The sequence below is a fragment of the Citrus clementina genome, unplaced genomic scaffold (assembly GCF_000493195.1).
Source record: "Citrus clementina cultivar Clemenules unplaced genomic scaffold, Citrus_clementina_v1.0 scaffold_6, whole genome shotgun sequence".
In the NCBI taxonomy this organism is placed as follows: Eukaryota; Viridiplantae; Streptophyta; class Magnoliopsida; order Sapindales; family Rutaceae; genus Citrus; species Citrus x clementina.
In genome coordinates, this window is record NW_006262139.1 from 22,330,980 (window position 1) to 22,347,785 (window position 16,806).

The 16,806-nt window shown below is 34.5% G+C and overlaps 3 protein-coding genes across 3 annotated transcripts; all 3 read right to left on the bottom strand.

Annotated features, from left to right (window-relative positions):
• Positions 1-482: 482 nt before the first annotated feature.
• On the bottom strand, positions 483-1,016 carry LOC18039473. The gene has a single exon (XM_024182639.1). The coding sequence runs from the start codon at positions 1,014-1,016 to the stop codon at positions 483-485; it is 534 nt and encodes a 177-aa protein (XP_024038407.1).
• Positions 1,017-3,945: 2,929 nt separating this feature from the next.
• Positions 3,946-7,130, bottom strand: LOC18038599 (probable inactive receptor kinase RLK902). Its single transcript, XM_006430533.2, has 2 exons — positions 5,578-7,130; positions 3,946-4,877 (listed from the first exon to the last, which is right to left on the bottom strand). The coding sequence occupies exons 1-2, from the start codon at positions 6,854-6,856 to the stop codon at positions 4,270-4,272; spliced, it is 1,887 nt and encodes a 628-aa protein (XP_006430596.1). The 5' UTR covers positions 6,857-7,130; the 3' UTR covers positions 3,946-4,269.
• Positions 7,131-14,504: 7,374 nt separating this feature from the next.
• Positions 14,505-15,137, bottom strand: LOC18038600 (15.7 kDa heat shock protein, peroxisomal). Its single transcript, XM_006430534.2, has 2 exons — positions 14,915-15,137; positions 14,505-14,826 (listed from the first exon to the last, which is right to left on the bottom strand). Exons 1-2 carry the CDS (start codon positions 15,051-15,053, stop codon positions 14,531-14,533), a joined length of 435 nt encoding a protein of 144 aa, XP_006430597.1. The 5' UTR covers positions 15,054-15,137; the 3' UTR covers positions 14,505-14,530.
• Between the last annotated feature and the right edge of the window lie 1,669 nt (positions 15,138-16,806).

The following is a 16,806-nucleotide window of genomic DNA, read 5'->3' on the forward strand; positions in this document are numbered from 1 at the left end:
GTGAGGGAATTTTATCAAGGATGACACCTCTTTAAAGAGACGCAATGAGCTTTACTCTCCTTAAGAATATCCACCTACAAGATAAATGTAAATAAAATGATGCATGCGTATTACACAATGCTAGCTGGTTCACTTTGACCTCAAATTAACAGTATCCATATCACAGTCTTGGATTACAAATTAAGAAGTGCAAGCAAGGATGGCGGGGCCTTGTTGAAAACGAGCCATGTCTTGTTTCGGCAGTCCCACCCACGCTTCGGTTCCCTGGCAGTCACAGCTATCGATAAGAAAAAGAAGAACATCATTAAGCCTAATGCCATTGCATCTGCATGTGGGTTTTCCCCATCCAAAAATCAGCTTCGTAAAACGGCATTTTGCACTGACTAGTAATCAGAAGCCCTCTGTTGTTTGAGAATCCTTCGTCAGTGAATAGTTTCAGTATTTCACTTTCTCATAATTTTGTCTTCCAACATCCTTATTGATCAGCGAAGTTCTCCTGCTAAACTATTATAGTTGATTTTCTTCCAAATCCCATTGTAGTCAATCGGCAAATTGAGCACTGCCGCTGAGTAGATGTTGCCAAAAGATTGTTCTGGTAATGGTGGATTCATTCTCTTTCGCAAATTCATAGCAACGGTTGCCGTAACATTCCTAGGAGGAGGAGTAGTAGCTAATTCATCATCATAATAATCTCTTACTCCTCTGCATGCTGCAAACAGAGCACCCAAAATAACAGAGGACACAACCTCAAAACGTGTTGGACGATCCAAACATGACGACTCCATCTCCTCGACAATCTCTTGTCTCCTTCTCCTTGACAATCTTTTGTCTTGTAAATCTCGCCCAGCAAAGATAGAGTTGATATCATAATGAGCCATCGTCGAGTCGTCCCTGTGCTTCTTATTAAAATCATTATCACGACTGCAACTGCAAGCAAGTAAACCCGAGGTTTTAAGAAAGTTAGCCGCTGTAGCTGCATCAGCAAGTTTATGTTTAAAGCAAATACCCATCGCCATTCCACCACAACTGAAGTAATTGGCTCGGGACGATTAGGTTGTGATCAGCTGGGTCGGGCGAATATAATGAAAACTTGGTTCTTTTATTACTTGAGACATGTCGCAGCAGCGGGCTAGGCGGGTTTCAACAAAGGTGACACCAAGATCGTCACAATCAACAAAAAGATTGTCTTTGATTTTTCCTGCAAGAGGATAGAAGTGGGTTAATAAGTGATTTTTTGAGATGATCAGCAGATGCTTCCTCCGGTAAAAGAGAATGATGGAGACGTAAGCACCAGAACCTAGCAGATCTAGTAATGAAAGCTTATAGATCCTTTAGTGGTCAGGGGCTGAAGAAGATGGTTTTATTATTTCTGTAAAACTGAAAGTGATAATGAGATCCATTTCTGCTAGTGATGATATCGACTTTGCATGAAGAGCAAAAATGTGAGAGCTCATATAGGAAGGAGGTGACGTAAACTCATGAATGAATAATTAAGAAGTTAATGCATGTTTACTTTAAAACGGTAAAACGGGCATTTATTTATTTATGGGTTTTTGTAAAATAACAAGCTCAGGTTTCAAGGTTTCAAGTATAAGATAACAGTAATAACAGCTAAAGGGGACAGAAAATGCTTGTCAAAGCTATGATGTATAATAAACGTTGCAAGGGCTGGGTTATGGTACGCGTTTAAAGGTACGTCCCACAGTTGAGGTCCTCTCCAAAATACCTCGTGGATAAGACCCAAAAAAAAACTCTCCAAAATACCTCGTGGATAAGACCCAAAAAAAAAAAAATAAACGTTGCAAGGGCATTTATTTATTTTACTTTTACTTTTGAGCTGTCGTTTATGCATGGCACTTCAAGGATAATGTCCTTTTTTTTTTAAATTACTAATATGTATTGTGATTTCATGAATACGGAAGGATTATTAATTCCCATCTACGAAAAATTAAACTCAAACTGTAGCTCTCACAATGTGAAGAACTGCACCCCACCACTCGGCATGAGGACAGTGACTTTGGTGATGATCCAACCCAGAGCTTATATACTGGCATTTGGCAGAGATAAAAATAAGATCTGCATGCTTATTGGACCAAAGCCCAAACACATGAGGCCCAAAATCTGGCCCAAATTACTTGCATCCGCCAAGTCTTGCTGTCTGACGGCAGTGAAGCTCTTTTATGATGAAAGCGAATACCAATTGCCATCCCACCGCGATTGGGCTAATTTTAGCCCTCGACAGTTCAATTGTGCTCTCGACCTTTTATTGGGGCTAGATTCGTTTCCACTCGATATTTTAATTTGCAAATGCTCATCTTTTGAAGAGTCCATCTGAGTTCTCATAGTTTCAAAGCCCATCATTGAATATGTTACATTCTGATCAAATGTGATTCATATAAGTCTAGTTGTGTCCATAAACACTAAAGGATGCGTTGGAGTAAGGGCAATTCTGGAAATAAAAGGGGTATGCAATAGAAATAGGGTCTCTCATGAGATAAATTCTGGGGTTTAGAAGATTTATGAAGAGGGTGTATTTAAAAGTAAAAAGGGTGAACTTAAACTTTTATATGCCCAGAGCTATAAAGTAGAAGCTCTTCGGTGAGAGGACTTTCCTACTGTCATTGTATGTTGCAGCCAGGCCCATATTTATGTCTCTCCACCTGCCAGCCTATTTTAAGGAAATCATTGTCCTAATTAGTGTACAAAACGTACCCTTTATTTTTTAATCCGAATTTAATATTTGTTAAAATGTTGTTAGAAAGCTGATGAGCATTTATTTATTTTTTGTTTGTTGGTATAAATCATGGCAGCGACTAAACATCCATTACACCTCTTTGTGGTTTACTGGTTTACAGGTTAACCCCATTATTCTTTTTAAAAAGTAAAAGTGTGTGTGTGTGTGTGTAATTTATTAAAAATAGACATATTATCTAGCAATATGTCTTCCACTATCAAAAATTGAAATATTTAGCAATATGTTGATAAGTAATCATTAATGTATGGGTACTATAATTCTTAATCTTTTAGCTTCTCTGTATCAATTGGGAAAGGGACTCATACCCAACTGTATCTGACCTGAATTAGAAAAGCTTTAGATGCAAAGTTCTCAATGGCCCTACTTCTGATACCAACTTAAAAACACTCTTTCAACAAATTAATTAAATTTTTGCACCACAAGCAAAAGCTAAAGAAGAAATATATATTCTTCACTAAGCAACTTAAGTTATACAACTCAGTTTCAACAAATCAAAGTTGCATCCAAAGCAAAAGCAGTCTTATCATGATTTAATTAAGAGCTTTTCTGATCTGACCATCCAACAGCTACTCCACAGAAGCAGATGGTCTAATTTACTATTAATAAAAAAAAAAAAAAAAAAAGAGGTAGAAATCATAGGGATTCTGTAATTTATTTGTTCTCTAAAAGAGGTCAAAATGGAGAAAAAAGAATAAGCGTGCATGTATTTTCAGCATTTTAAGAAAATGCAGAAGCCTGAGGCCCAAAAATGGCATGTGCTGAAGATGATGACTCAGCCCTTTTTTTTCCTTCTTTTATTCTTTGTTTTTTCCCCTTTCTTTCTCCAGGTCATAATGCGTCACCGACACTGACATGGAGATGAATATATTCTTGTCTTGCATACTAATGCTCATTATGTTGGAATAAAATCTCTTTCAAAGTGAGAGGTTTCACAGTCAAATTTGTCACGAAAAACTTGTTTACCGCGAAAATGATCCTGATGTTCTGGTATTATTTATGAATAATACATAGAAAAGAAAAGATTTCAAGTCATTTTCAATGTCAAACTTAACTGAAAATTATAGACAAGACTTTGATCATGTTGCTTCAATCTTAATTCAACGGAAGAAGGCAACTGAAATGAAAGCGCGATGAAAGAGATGCCAAGGCATATGAACAATTTCAATGGTCTCGAAATCAGCGTATTATAGTTGAATGAACAACAAAGAGCAAATGGATATACACACTGCACACGGCAAAGTAAAAACACTAGTATCGAGATCCCCATCCTACTGCATACAACATAGAAAGTAAAAGTTATAGGGGAATATAAAAATGATGCTACGAGAAAGAATAAAGAGAAACAAAGGGTACAAGAGGTTCGGTCTCTTAAAAGAGGATGAATCCATGAATTAACAAACAATTAAAGAACTAGATTAAGCATGATAAAACTGGGATAACAAATGAAAGATTGCTCATCTTCTTCAGGCCATTACTGAAGGTGAAGGCTCACGGTAATCGATTGAATAAGCTTACTAGGAAGACCCGTTTTCCAAATCATGGGCTTGTCCTTGTTGTAAGCTAGACCGGCAGATTTCTTCAATTTGGCTTGTCACTTCTGCCATGGAAGGGCGGTTGTCGGGATATTGAGCGGTGCAATTAATGGCAAGCTGTAAGAGTTGAACCATCTCCTCCTCAACATTTTGGTATCTCAGAAGCTCGAGGTCAAAAACCTCGGCAGTCCACTCTTCTTTTACAACAGATTGGACCCATCTTGGGAGGTCCACTCCTTCCTCGTTCAGCAAGGCTTGTGTAGGTGCCTTGCCTGTAAGCAATTCCAGAAGCAAAACACCAAAGCTGTAGACATCTGCTTTTTGGGATACCTTGCGAGCGTCTGTCACCTCTGGGGCACGGTAGCCATCAATTCTGTTGGGGGTGGATGAGGGACTCGCAAGATGAGCAAGGCCAAAATCAGAAACTCGAGCTTCATAGGATTTAGATAGGAGGATATTCGATGACTTGATGTTTCCATGAGAGTTTGCAGGACCCTTTGAATGGAGGTATGCAATCGCTCGTGATGCTCCAAGAGCAAGGCCAGACCTGGTTTCCCAATTTAATGGAGTCCTACCGGCTCCCCTGTTTCCTGTAGTTAGAAAATAACAAACCAAAATGATCTCGAAGAAAGAGCCAAAGATGTTACTACGCCCACATTGGAGTTTCTGGTGCAAATAAGCTGAATTACAAATTTAGTTGGCTGGTCATCAAAATTAGTAATTAAATGTCCTTGTAGATTCTGAATGTAGGTACACTCAAGATTTATACATTTTACAGTTTACATTTCCTCTGGGCATGATATAATTAGCAAGTAAAGACGAAACATGCTTCCATGTCAGAGATGTCATCATATTGTTTTCTTAAGAAAACTTGGTCATATTATGGGCACACATAACAAGTAAATAGAATAAACTACAAACATCAATCTCTGATCAGAAAATACACAGAAGTTAGCCGTCGATGCAGTCCTTTAATTTTTTCAGTTGAATCCAAATTCATATAAAATTTCAAAACTTTAGTGGAAAAAAAAATAAAAAAAATAAAATACTCAATTTAACAACATGAAACTATAGCAACAGTAATAATCTAGATCCACTGATGTATTTGAGGAAAATTATATGTCGGCAAGCCCACTCTAGAATGATAATAAAATGCAGACATACTACACCTCCATCAATCAACATGACCAAGAAAGAAAGAACCAGCAATCATAGCAACAAACCAAAAGACAAAGCATAATTCAAATAAGAAGAAAAAAAGGGAAAACAAAGAGATATAAAGGTGCTCACCATGCAAAAGTGCAGATAAGCTTCCCATCGGCATGTAATCATGAACAAGAAGCTTTTCATCTCTGCTGTAATAATAAGCCCGCAATGGGACCAAATTCTCATGATCCATAGATCCCACCACCTCCATCTTCTCCCTAAATTCCTTCTCCGACACCGTCACATCCTTCAACCTCTTCACAGCCACCACAATCCCCATTTCCAAAGTGGCCTTGTAGGCTGTCCCAAAAGTACCCTTCCCCAAGACCTCAGCCGATGCCCTTAACAAATCTTCCAAATCAAATGCCCTATCTCCCTTCCCAAAAAACACCAAATTCTTCACCCCACTACCCTTAGATTCCCCTTTCACTACTCCAGATAAATCAGAACTTGTATTCTCACCATCTCCTGCGCCCTTTTCGCGGGGAATCTCAATCTCAGTTTGCTTTGCTGTTGCTGTTGCTGCTGGGGCGACATCTTTTGAACTCCTTTGCCTATCTCTCTTCCTTCTACACAAACAGAATAATAGAACTAAAATAATCAAAAGTCCAATCACAGATCCAATAACAATTCCGGCAATTGCTCCACCAGACAAATTACTCCCATCATCATCATCATCATCACCATTACATGAAACCAATGGCTTCCCACAAAGTGAATTTCCTTCAAAAGCACTACTAGGCAAACGAGCAAACCGTTTAGGGATCGACCCATTCAACTTATTAAACGAAACATTAAATTGCATAAGTGATGACAAGGCCCCCAGGTCAGGAATAGACCCAGTTAACTGATTCTCTTGCAAATAAAGAGTCCCTAATCTTGTCAATTTGTTAAAATCAGCAGAAATCGTACCAGAAAAATTGTTCTTTGCCAAGTTGAGACGAATCAAGTTCCCTAAACTGAACAAGAGCCCCGGAATTTCACCACTAAACAAGTTCCCTTGTAAGTACAAGTTTCTCAGATTTGAAAGCTTAGCAAAATCCGAAGGGATGGTCCCCCGAAGAGCGTTGAAACGGAGAGATACAGTGTGCAGCTCAGTGAGATTGCCAATGGCGATAGGCAGCTGGCCGGATAAGCCCATGCCGGGGAATCTTAACATGGTGACTCGCTCACCCGTGCAAAAAACACCAACCCATTTGCATGGACCGTCCGTAAGATTCCACAACAGAGTCCGGCCGCCAATTGCTTTACGGAGAGTGAGTAAAGCCGCCCTGTCCGAAGCTAGATCTGAATCCACCCTCGAGAAAATTGTAACGGCCAAAATACCAAGGATTGTAACCACCCATTGTGATAAAGGTTTCATTTTTGATAATAAAAATGAAACCTTCTATGTTGTTGACAGTATGGTAATGAAAACTTTTGAACCGCTAGCAACAAAAAAAGAGGAGGACAGACACAGCTGAAGACTTTAAGTTCTCGTTGTGTGTGTAATAATAACAATAAAACAAAGAAAGGCTACAGGGCATAGGCTCTGTGGGAAGGGTATGAAGCTTCGGTTGAGTTGGCTAGTGATGTGGCGTGTGTTTTGTTCTGTTTTTGGTTCTGTGTGTTGTGGGAGAGGAGGTGATACAGTGTTTTGATGCGTGGTTTAAGGGAGTGAGCTCTCTGTTTTGCTTGGGTAAATTAGTAATTTATGTAAGCTGTCTAAAAAGGACATAAACGAAGGTTCGGGGTGGACCCCGGATTTATATGTCCAATTTAAGAGTTAGAACAAACCTTTTAGAAAAAGATTTGTCATAAATTTTAGTTTTACTGATAATTAATATTATAAAAAGAAAAATAAATTTAGTTAGACCAAACTAACAATTTTTTTTTTCAATCAAAAACAATTTGATTCTGAGTAAAATTAGACTAAGTCAATAAATTTTGAGTTGTTAATGTGTAAATTATGAACGAGATTTATTGTCACGAACATATTTATTGTTTTTTTAAAAATATGTTATGCAATAAATGTAAATTATCGTGTGAGGTAATGAGATCACAAGACTTTTATTTCTTAACGTGTGGGTTATAAGTTATACAGATGCTTATTTTTTTTTTGAAAAGGAATACTAACTTTCATTCAAACAAAAGAGTTGAATACATTCATAAATTCGATTGGAAAAGAACCCAACCAAACAACAGCTTCTAAGTGATCAAAAGCTAATCTAGCCAATGAGTGGGCAATCGCGTTACAAGATCTTGGAGTATAATGGCATTTAATATTGCGGAGATCCTTAAACTTGTTTTGAATCTCTGAAATAACCCAGTAAATCTCATTTTTGCTGCCCTTTCTGTTGTTAATTAAATCAGCCACCATTTGCGAATCAGTTTCAATAATTAAAGAGGTTAATCCTGCATCCACAGCTACTTACAAACCCCATCTTACGGCTTCAGCTTCTGCATACGATACATTCCCATGAAACCTTGAAGTCTTGACTGCAGCAGCTATGATACAGATGCTTATTGAAATCGCTATTTATAGCTTTTTTAAAAGTAAACTCTAATTACCAAGATTTGTTTTTTTTTTTTTGGAGAAAAAATGTAGTAACAACAACAGAAACTACACAATAAGCAGCCAAGGGGCATTGGGCCTATTGTTGTTACCAGGTCAAATACTTTTCACAACCATTTGAATGGCATTATTTTTCTTATAAATAATGTTCCCAATTTAAAATTCTTTTATGCCTGGGGTTCCCCATACGGCATACATAATCAAACCTCTAATAAATTCGTTAAATATTATACGGTTAGTAAAATTTAATTCGCTACCGACACACCGCTCACTCTTTCTTCCAATTCTCCTCGAAATGTTGCTCTGTTTAAAGTAGCCATTGAAGCTGTGCATGGAATCATTTGGAAAGGCGATATATGCAATTTTTTAAAATTTGCAACTAGTCTTTGCTTAGTTGTCTTTCTTTATGATGTTGGTTCATCCCAATTTTATATTTTTTAGCTTCAAGATCTGTGCGAAACCCACATTTTAGGCTTTTTCCCCTTAAAACCACTTGCCCACTTTGTTGAAGATTGGTAATCGCAAATTTAGTTGCTAATTTTCTTAAAGTACAACTTTCATTCCTTAGGTTGTGATTAAGATACATCAATAATAATCGGTTTAATTATATTCAATAATCTAATATGTTAAAAAAATCTATAGCGGAAGTTAAAGAAAGTTTTTAATAAATGTTAAGTAAATTTAGCTTGTGCAAAAGGCCTTTAAAAAAAAAAACAACAAAACGTAGGTTCGAATTATGAACATAAATATACTAATAAAAGTATGTCTATGGACTATGATAATAGTTCAAAGCCACAAGTTATATGCTGACCATTCATACATTACCTCAAAGTGTCAAATGACTTTTTTTTTTCTATAAAATTTGAATTTTATGATAGTAAACTATATGGATTACAAAATCAGAAAACCTTAAGTCTTCATTGTAGTTAAATATTAGTCAACTCATATTCAAATTTAGATGAAAAATATTTCTTTTGTCTCTGAGTAAAAATTCACATATTCTTATAATAGGCACTAATTGCGACTGAAATCCATATTAATCTAAATAATAAATCATATAAATAAAGAAAATAATACATACCATTACAATTTATCGACAAAGTGTTATATAATATGCCACAATATGATTGTTTAAAGAATAAATCTGTAATCACTTAAGTTTATGAAAATACCAATGTATCCATCTTTGTCATTAAAAAATAAGGGTAAATAAAGAAGCGTCAATAAAAAAATTAGCCTTCTTATTAATGAATGAAATATTTTCAAAACCGTAAAGGCAAATTGAACATTTAAATATTGTCATTTAAAAAAAAAAGGAAAAAAATTCTTCTTTTGCTTTTTTTAATTTTGAAAGGAAAAGTCGACGGAAAAGGAAGGAAATCTTGAAATGAACAAGATTGGGACTCATGGGTAGCTATCAAAGATTGATCTCTTAATGGTACAAATATATCCATAACCATAACTAATATCCATAACTAATGGATTCGAGCATTCGACTACCTTTCATTCCTTGAGATTCGTTTTACAACTAGGAAAAGTCCTAATTGCCATTCATGTTCGGAAGTAGAAGATCCGCAAGCAAATCTTAGCTGTTTACAAATTCGCTTTCTGATTGGTTGAGGTCCTACAATACTACAATAATACACCGCCAAATTGATGGACCCTACCCTTTGTATTGACTGGAACTCGTACTCCTGAGGAGCACAGGAAAATTCGTTCCTAGACTAGAAATCTGAGATGTGACGTGTCAACAGCTCGTTGGTTAGACGTCATGTTTGGGAGAGGGCAGTTTTCTTGTTCTATTACTAGTAGTGACCACAACAAACGGCTCCTTTTTTCGAGTGGGGCCTACGCGGTCCCCAGTCACGTTCTCCTACTTTCAAATAATAACTACTTTCAAACCAAAAAAAACAAAAAAAAATCAAATATTAACAATAATAATAAATAGTAAACAAATCAGAACCCTCGTTTACTTTTCTTTTTGACCCTTTTTTTTTTTTACCATGAGGATTATCCCAAGCACTTATAAAAATATTTAAAGTTCAAATAGTTAGTATAAGTTTATGATAATATCTCATACAACAATCTCAAATTTTAATTTTATATCAATTAACAACTCTTTTATTAATTTTATTGGCGACTGTAAAATAATTTTAGACAAATTTTACTTCTAAATTTATTTAAGAAGATAAAATGATGTTTTGAGAGACTTTAGAAGTAAAATAATCTTTTATCTTATATTATTTAATGATAATTAATAGAGTCAACGAAAAAGTAATTAGTTGATATAAAATTAAAACTTAAAAATTATTTTAAGATTTTATCACAACTTACAGTGACTATTCACATTTTCGATATTGTTGAGGAGGTTATGATATAATTTACATTTAACATCACATCGCCACATTATTCACAATAAAAAATGCAATTGATTAATTTAAATAAATTCTATTAAGACCAATTTTTTACCTCTATTAATATTAGAGACAATTTATGAAACAAGAAATCTATCAATCCTTAGCTCCTTAAAAAAGCAAAATAATAGAAGGTAAGCCTCACTCATAGCCTCATTGGAGCTATTTTACAAATACAAGAAAGTCAGCACAAATGGAGTTGTTGAAAACAAGTCAATTTTGAACTAGATTTGCTCACTATACAAACAAAAATCAGCTACTATCATAAGCGAATTTAATGGCATGAGGTATAGCTTCATAGTTGGCAGAAAAAACCTAGAGCTATAAAACCCAAAGATTGGCGAAAGCATGTCAAAACTCGGCCACAACATCACATTGATTTACACGTAACACCAATAGTAAACGAAAGGCCTGAATCACATTTTAATATATAGCCCATCCATATTAGCTTAAAAAAATTAAAAAAAAAAAATGTCAAACATATTGGCCTTAATCATCTAACTCAAAATAGGAAGCTGTCAACGCATGGAAGTGAATTTATCCAATAGCTAGTGGATTCCGTAACAATGAAATCTCAAGCATTTTAGTCATAAGTAACTACTCATCTATCCTCAGTGAATATTCTAAGATGGTTCAAAAGATAAATTTTTAAATGCACATATAAGTTATCGGAGAATTACACACACACACACACACACACACACACATATATATATATAATCCAACCAAACATGGATAATGCCATAAGTAGCACTAACCACAGCCTCTTCTTCTTTTTGAAAAGAACAAACATTAAAATTTGAAAAATTGCATGTCAAAATCCATGCCGAAACCTTTGTCTTTGATCAATTTTAATTTGAAGTAACCAAAATGGGCTCAGAGAAACATCAAATGTTTTACAGTCTTTGACTGGAACGTAATCTCTGTAACTGAAAGCATACAATTATATTACAATATACGATGCATTGCACCTCCATTTCTAATCGAGCGGTTAATAAATAAATTAAATGATCGAAAACGTCATCGTATTGGGGGTTAGATCATTGCGTTATGGGTTTTGATAGTACGTGCTAACAAAATACAAGACAGTGACTGGCTGGCGGAGAAGAAAGAGTGTTGTTAAGGAAGAGGTGGTAAAATATCCGCTCGGTTTGGATCCGAACCGTACCCAGGTATTGTGGGCCGGATATTATTCGATCTGGGTATGAAGCTGGATCGATCTTGCACATCACTTGATAAACTCGGAATTTAGATTTTATTAAAAAAATATTATAAAATATATATTATTTTAAATATTTATATTTATTTGACTCATTTATTATACATATATAAAGTTTTAAACACTTAAAATTTATACTTTCATATCAAATTTTATTAAAATAATTTTAAAACTTATAAAATTACAAAAAATAAAAAATATATATACATATAATATTAAAAAATATAAAATTTACGCACCCAAATTAAAACCCGACCTGAATTCAGACCCGAACCGATTATATTCGGACAAGATCCAATCATTGTAATACCATACCCGGACCCGGCCCGAGATTTTGCCATCCCAATAAGGAACCAACAATGAACAATCTGAGATGGATATTAAATAAATAAATAGGCTATGAATACATGTCACATGTGCCTTTTGTGAATGCACTAATCTATGCCAGTCAACAGCTGCGATTATGAATTTCTTTTTCCACCAACTATGTGCACCGTCCATCGCACTTTATGTGACCGACTGATCATCGTCCACGTTTCTCACGGGGCCCGCTTCAGTATCAAAGGATAGTTGGCCCCACAAAATATGCGGATATGATAGTGATGTACAACAAAATATTTAGTCAAAATTGTTCTATTACGGTTTTAAACTTTTGATAGTTCTCACTCTGGAATTTCTTACGTGGTGAGCTGATAAACATCATCTAAAATAAAATACTACTTATTTTGTTAAAAAAGATTTTTTAATATTTTTTAAAATTATTTAAAAATAAAAGATTAATACTTATTTAATCCAAATATTTTAAGTAGGTATTCATAGAATCACTATATTTAAAAAAATATTTCAAGATATTTTTATTATTAAATATGTTACATTTGTACTATACTTTTATTTTCTTTTATAATAATACTCTTACAATAATATTCTTGGGATATTAATGAAAAAATGATAATTTATTAAATTAATCTTCAAAGTAACATAAAAATTTACACATTATTATTATTATTATTATTATGGTAAATTAATTTTTTATAAAATAATTTTAATAAGATTATTGTAAGGATATTAAACATTACCTTAGGTTAGCTAATATTAATTTATTTATAAATAATTATTGGAAAGATTATTGTACAAGTACAAATATTTAAAAATATTGATATTTATTAATTAATTTGCTAATAAATAGTTATTCGTTAATTTTTTTAATTATTTTTTAGAGATAAATTAATCAACATCAACAATATTGTTGCAAAGAGTATTATTGTAAAAGAAAAAAAAAGATAAAGATAAGAATATAACATATTTAATTATGGAGATGTTATATAAGGACAATACGGACATTTAACTCAAAATATAAATTCTAAACAAATATTTACCTAAAAATAAATGACATAATTGACAAAATTTTCTTAAGTTATATTTGGCCCAATAAAATAATATAAAATAATGTTAGAGATTTTAATATTTAAGTTCTAATTTCATAATTTATAAACTATTTTTTTCTCATTGGATTCCATGATGTTATCGTGCACAATAACGGTTTGAAACTATTAAATTAGTGTCGTATGGTATCAGATCCTAATTTTATAACGAAAAAACATCCGAAAGTTTTTAAGAAGTCTAAAATATTTTGTTGTGTCAGAAAGCATTGTTTTTTTTTTTTTTGTGTTCATTTTATCCGTCGTCTTCTTTTGAAAAAGTCACTTGAACGCCAACGCCTAGCGGCTAGCAGTTTCGAGAACACAAAGATATAAAATAATTTCGGCCTATAACATTGTAAATTGCACCGAAAATATTTATCTTCACATGATCGTGCCTACATTAATTATGATTATTCATCTGAAGGATTTATCACGCCAAACAAGGCCTATGGCAACAATCTAATCATAAATGACAGCACCAAACAGTTGAAAAGTCTCGGGGCCCCCTTTAACCAACATACCCTTAACCCGAAGTAATGATTAGATTGCACTTTCAACAATGAAATGAAGTGATTACAACATTTGAAGTTCTCAACAAACTTGTTGTAATGAGCTTTAAGTAAAAGAAAGCCAGATAAATCTTAGGTAAACTAAATAATAATAATAATAATAATAATAATAGTCCGGAGTGGACTGTATAGGCCATGCATACTCCATAGAGTGTGAAAAATGAGTCTGCCATAGATAGCCCAACCACTTTGTATAAAGAACCAGATATTAGCTGTTTCCGTGTATTGAGTGAGTTTAGCTGGAAGCCGGCAGGGATGATTGCCTTCACGTTGTATTGATTTTAAGGTTCTCTACAAGATTTTGTAGTTTGATATTATTTAAATAATTCTCCAAATAATGGGCCGTCTAGTTTGATAAATGGTGAAGGCAATAAATATTGTTTTTATCTGTTTTTTTTTTTTTTGGATTGTTTCTTCTTCTTCTTCTTCTTAATTATAGGAATGAAAAAGTCACGAGGACTTTTTTGGGAAGAAAAATCAATACTTACAATACACATGAGCGAGAGAGAGAGAGAGGGGACTCGGAACTTCAATCCTAATTTATCACTAAACTATCATAAATTGGAAAATTTAACACACTAAACTATCAAATGTACTACAACCAATGGCTTATCTTAATACTTCTAAACCACATTAAAGAAAAGGGGCCAACTTTCTCGAAATGCAAACCCATACGATACGGTAACACACACACAGACACAGTCGATGTTGTTACACGACGCATTGCACAACAAACACGTCCGCAATCAGTCAAAACAGATTATTGATTATTATTATTATTTATTCTTACATCAGAAGCCCATTTTGGAAATTGGACAGCTGAGAAGAGGGAGCCTAATAATTTCATAGAATCTACTCAACTAGAGCTTGCTAGTGATGTTGATATTTCTAACACTACTCTTCTTGTGATTGGCATCTTTGGGCACAATAACGGTAAGAATCCCATTATCCACATGGGCCTTGATTTGATCCAACTTCACATTTTCGGGCAATTCAATTTCCCGAGAAAAGTCTCCTCTTCCGCCAGCACGCCTTTCTGCTACATGCCAAACTGTCTCTTTTGTATTTGCCTCCTCTTTATCTTTAGCACCCTCTCCTATTATGCGCAATATGTTCCCGTCTTCAATCTGTACCTTTATGTTCTCCCTGCTATATCCTGGCCGTTCATTAAAAAGTAAACAGAATATAAAACCCATAAAAAAAATCAAATCAATTACAAACGAGACTTGAGGTTGAGTCAGTACCTGGGACGTCGATCTTGAATATGTGGGCACTTGGGGATTCGAGCCAATCCATCAGGGCTGTCGATCCGGACCATTCACGGAAGACAGGAGGGCTCATGAAAAAGCGCCTGAAAGGGTACCCAAAAAAGTCACCAGCCATTGTTTGATTGTAATCTTGATTTTGGATTGTGGCGTAAAGGGGATGGAGGAGAGCCGAGTTCGAGTAATCGTTGAATGTCCGGAATATTCTACAAGCCTCATCCTCTGTTGTGTATGATATTATTTCTCAGAAAGAACGAAGATGAGCTCGCAAGTTCTAGAGTTGTGAGTGGGCCCATGTGGCCCAGGAATGAGTGACTATGGGCCAAATGGGCCCAATTTGGACAAATGGGCTGGGGCAAGTCATTACAAGGTCGTGTGTGCGTACAACTTCCAAGATTGTTGTTTGCATCCCTAATACTAATAATTGAAATAAAAATTTATTCAAACGCTGCCAACGTAACTTTGTTATGACACATTCTAGATGTTTGGTCTTAGAACGAACTGGATCCATCTCCAAGTCATTAAAACAAAAAATATCGACAATGCTCATAAAGGGAACTTGAATCCCTATCTTAATAATTGTGAAGGAAAATTATTGAGCTACCACCACACCAATGCGATATGAGTGGTTCCCTTAGATTCCTTGAAAGTTGATAAAGTTGGTTATCTCTCTTGCCTTTTTTTTTATTGCTCTCATGTTTTCTCTTGGATCCTTGTAGTAGAAATGTTGAAATCTGGAAAAACATATAAATTTAAGCGTTTTAAGCTTTTTAAATTCCATAGTTTTAAAGTTTTCTCGAACCCTTTCGGTATTCTAAAACTTTGGACAAAAAAATTAGTATGCCTTAAAGATACATTATTTGGTAAATACACTCATCTCTAACATGGTCGTTGTCTTTTTTTTTTTTCCCCTAAATTAATGCTAATATATTATAAACATGATGATCGAGAATAAACAAATTGAAATCAAATTTAAAATAGAAAGAATCTGGTTCTTTCTGCATGCATGAAATGATTCACATCCACACATCGGATATTCATGAATATGCATTATCAATTGATTAGCATTACTTTAATGGTTTGTCTGTTTACGGCAATAATTTCTTCTACAGGCTATATATCACTTCCCACTTTATCACCTTTACAATAAAACTATGTTTGAATCTGAAAGCATTCATCTCCTTTTCCTTTCTTTCTGCTACTTCCTTAACCTACAAGCTCATGTCCCATACAAAATATAAATGCACTATTGCTCCTTTTGGAAGTCTCGTATTCTAGCATAATTATTGGTTGCATAAAGACAAAGTCTTTAATCTATAACAAGCATGGTGATGGGTGTATTCGATGCTTTACAAGATGTCGAAAGAATCAACTTTTAAGTGATCATAAGCATTAAGCTCTAGGAAAGTAACTTATAGGGATATACTGGACGATTATATTGTTTTATTTCCATGCAACAAGAAATTGGTAATCGCTTATAATAAAGAAAGACGGGGAGAGAACTCTTTTTCCCACAAAAAAGAGAAGAGAATGCAACTTTTGCTTGTCTTCATGCCATGCCAACCCGTGAGCCACTGTAATGTTGATCTTTTCCATAAAATGGTAAGAAAAGGTCATGTCAAATTATTGCAAAAACTCACTGTTTGTTGCTGTCTAATTTTTGTTGATAATAAATCAGTCCATGTATAAACAAGCGATACATTGCATATGTTTCGGTGAAATGAAACATTGAGATAAAAAAAATTTTTTAACATTAATCTTTTCTTGTGGATTATACAAATTTACAGTTCGATAAGAGAAGTATCAAGAAATTAAAGTGAATTCAATCACATGATTCCATGGTAAAAGTGAATTACGAGGGATCACTCTAA

What these genes read in the sequence shown, in the direction of transcription:
- LOC18039473 (XM_024182639.1), bottom strand. Translation starts at nt 1,016, where the DNA reads ATGGCGATGGGTATTTGCTTTAAACATAAACTTGCTGATGCAGCTACA.
- LOC18038600 (XM_006430534.2), bottom strand. Translation starts at nt 15,053, where the DNA reads ATGGCTGGTGACTTTTTTGGGTACCCTTTCAGGCGCTTTTTCATGAGC. An exon ending in ATTCAAGATCGACGTCCCAG is followed by an intron (nt 14,827 to 14,914) that starts GTACTGACTCAA and finishes ATGAACGGCCAG; the next exon opens with GATATAGCAGGGAGAACATA.
- LOC18038599 (XM_006430533.2), bottom strand. Translation starts at nt 6,856, where the DNA reads ATGAAACCTTTATCACAATGGGTGGTTACAATCCTTGGTATTTTGGCC. An exon ending in CTTATCTGCACTTTTGCATG is followed by an intron (nt 4,878 to 5,577) that starts GTGAGCACCTTT and finishes TTCTAACTACAG; the next exon opens with GAAACAGGGGAGCCGGTAGG.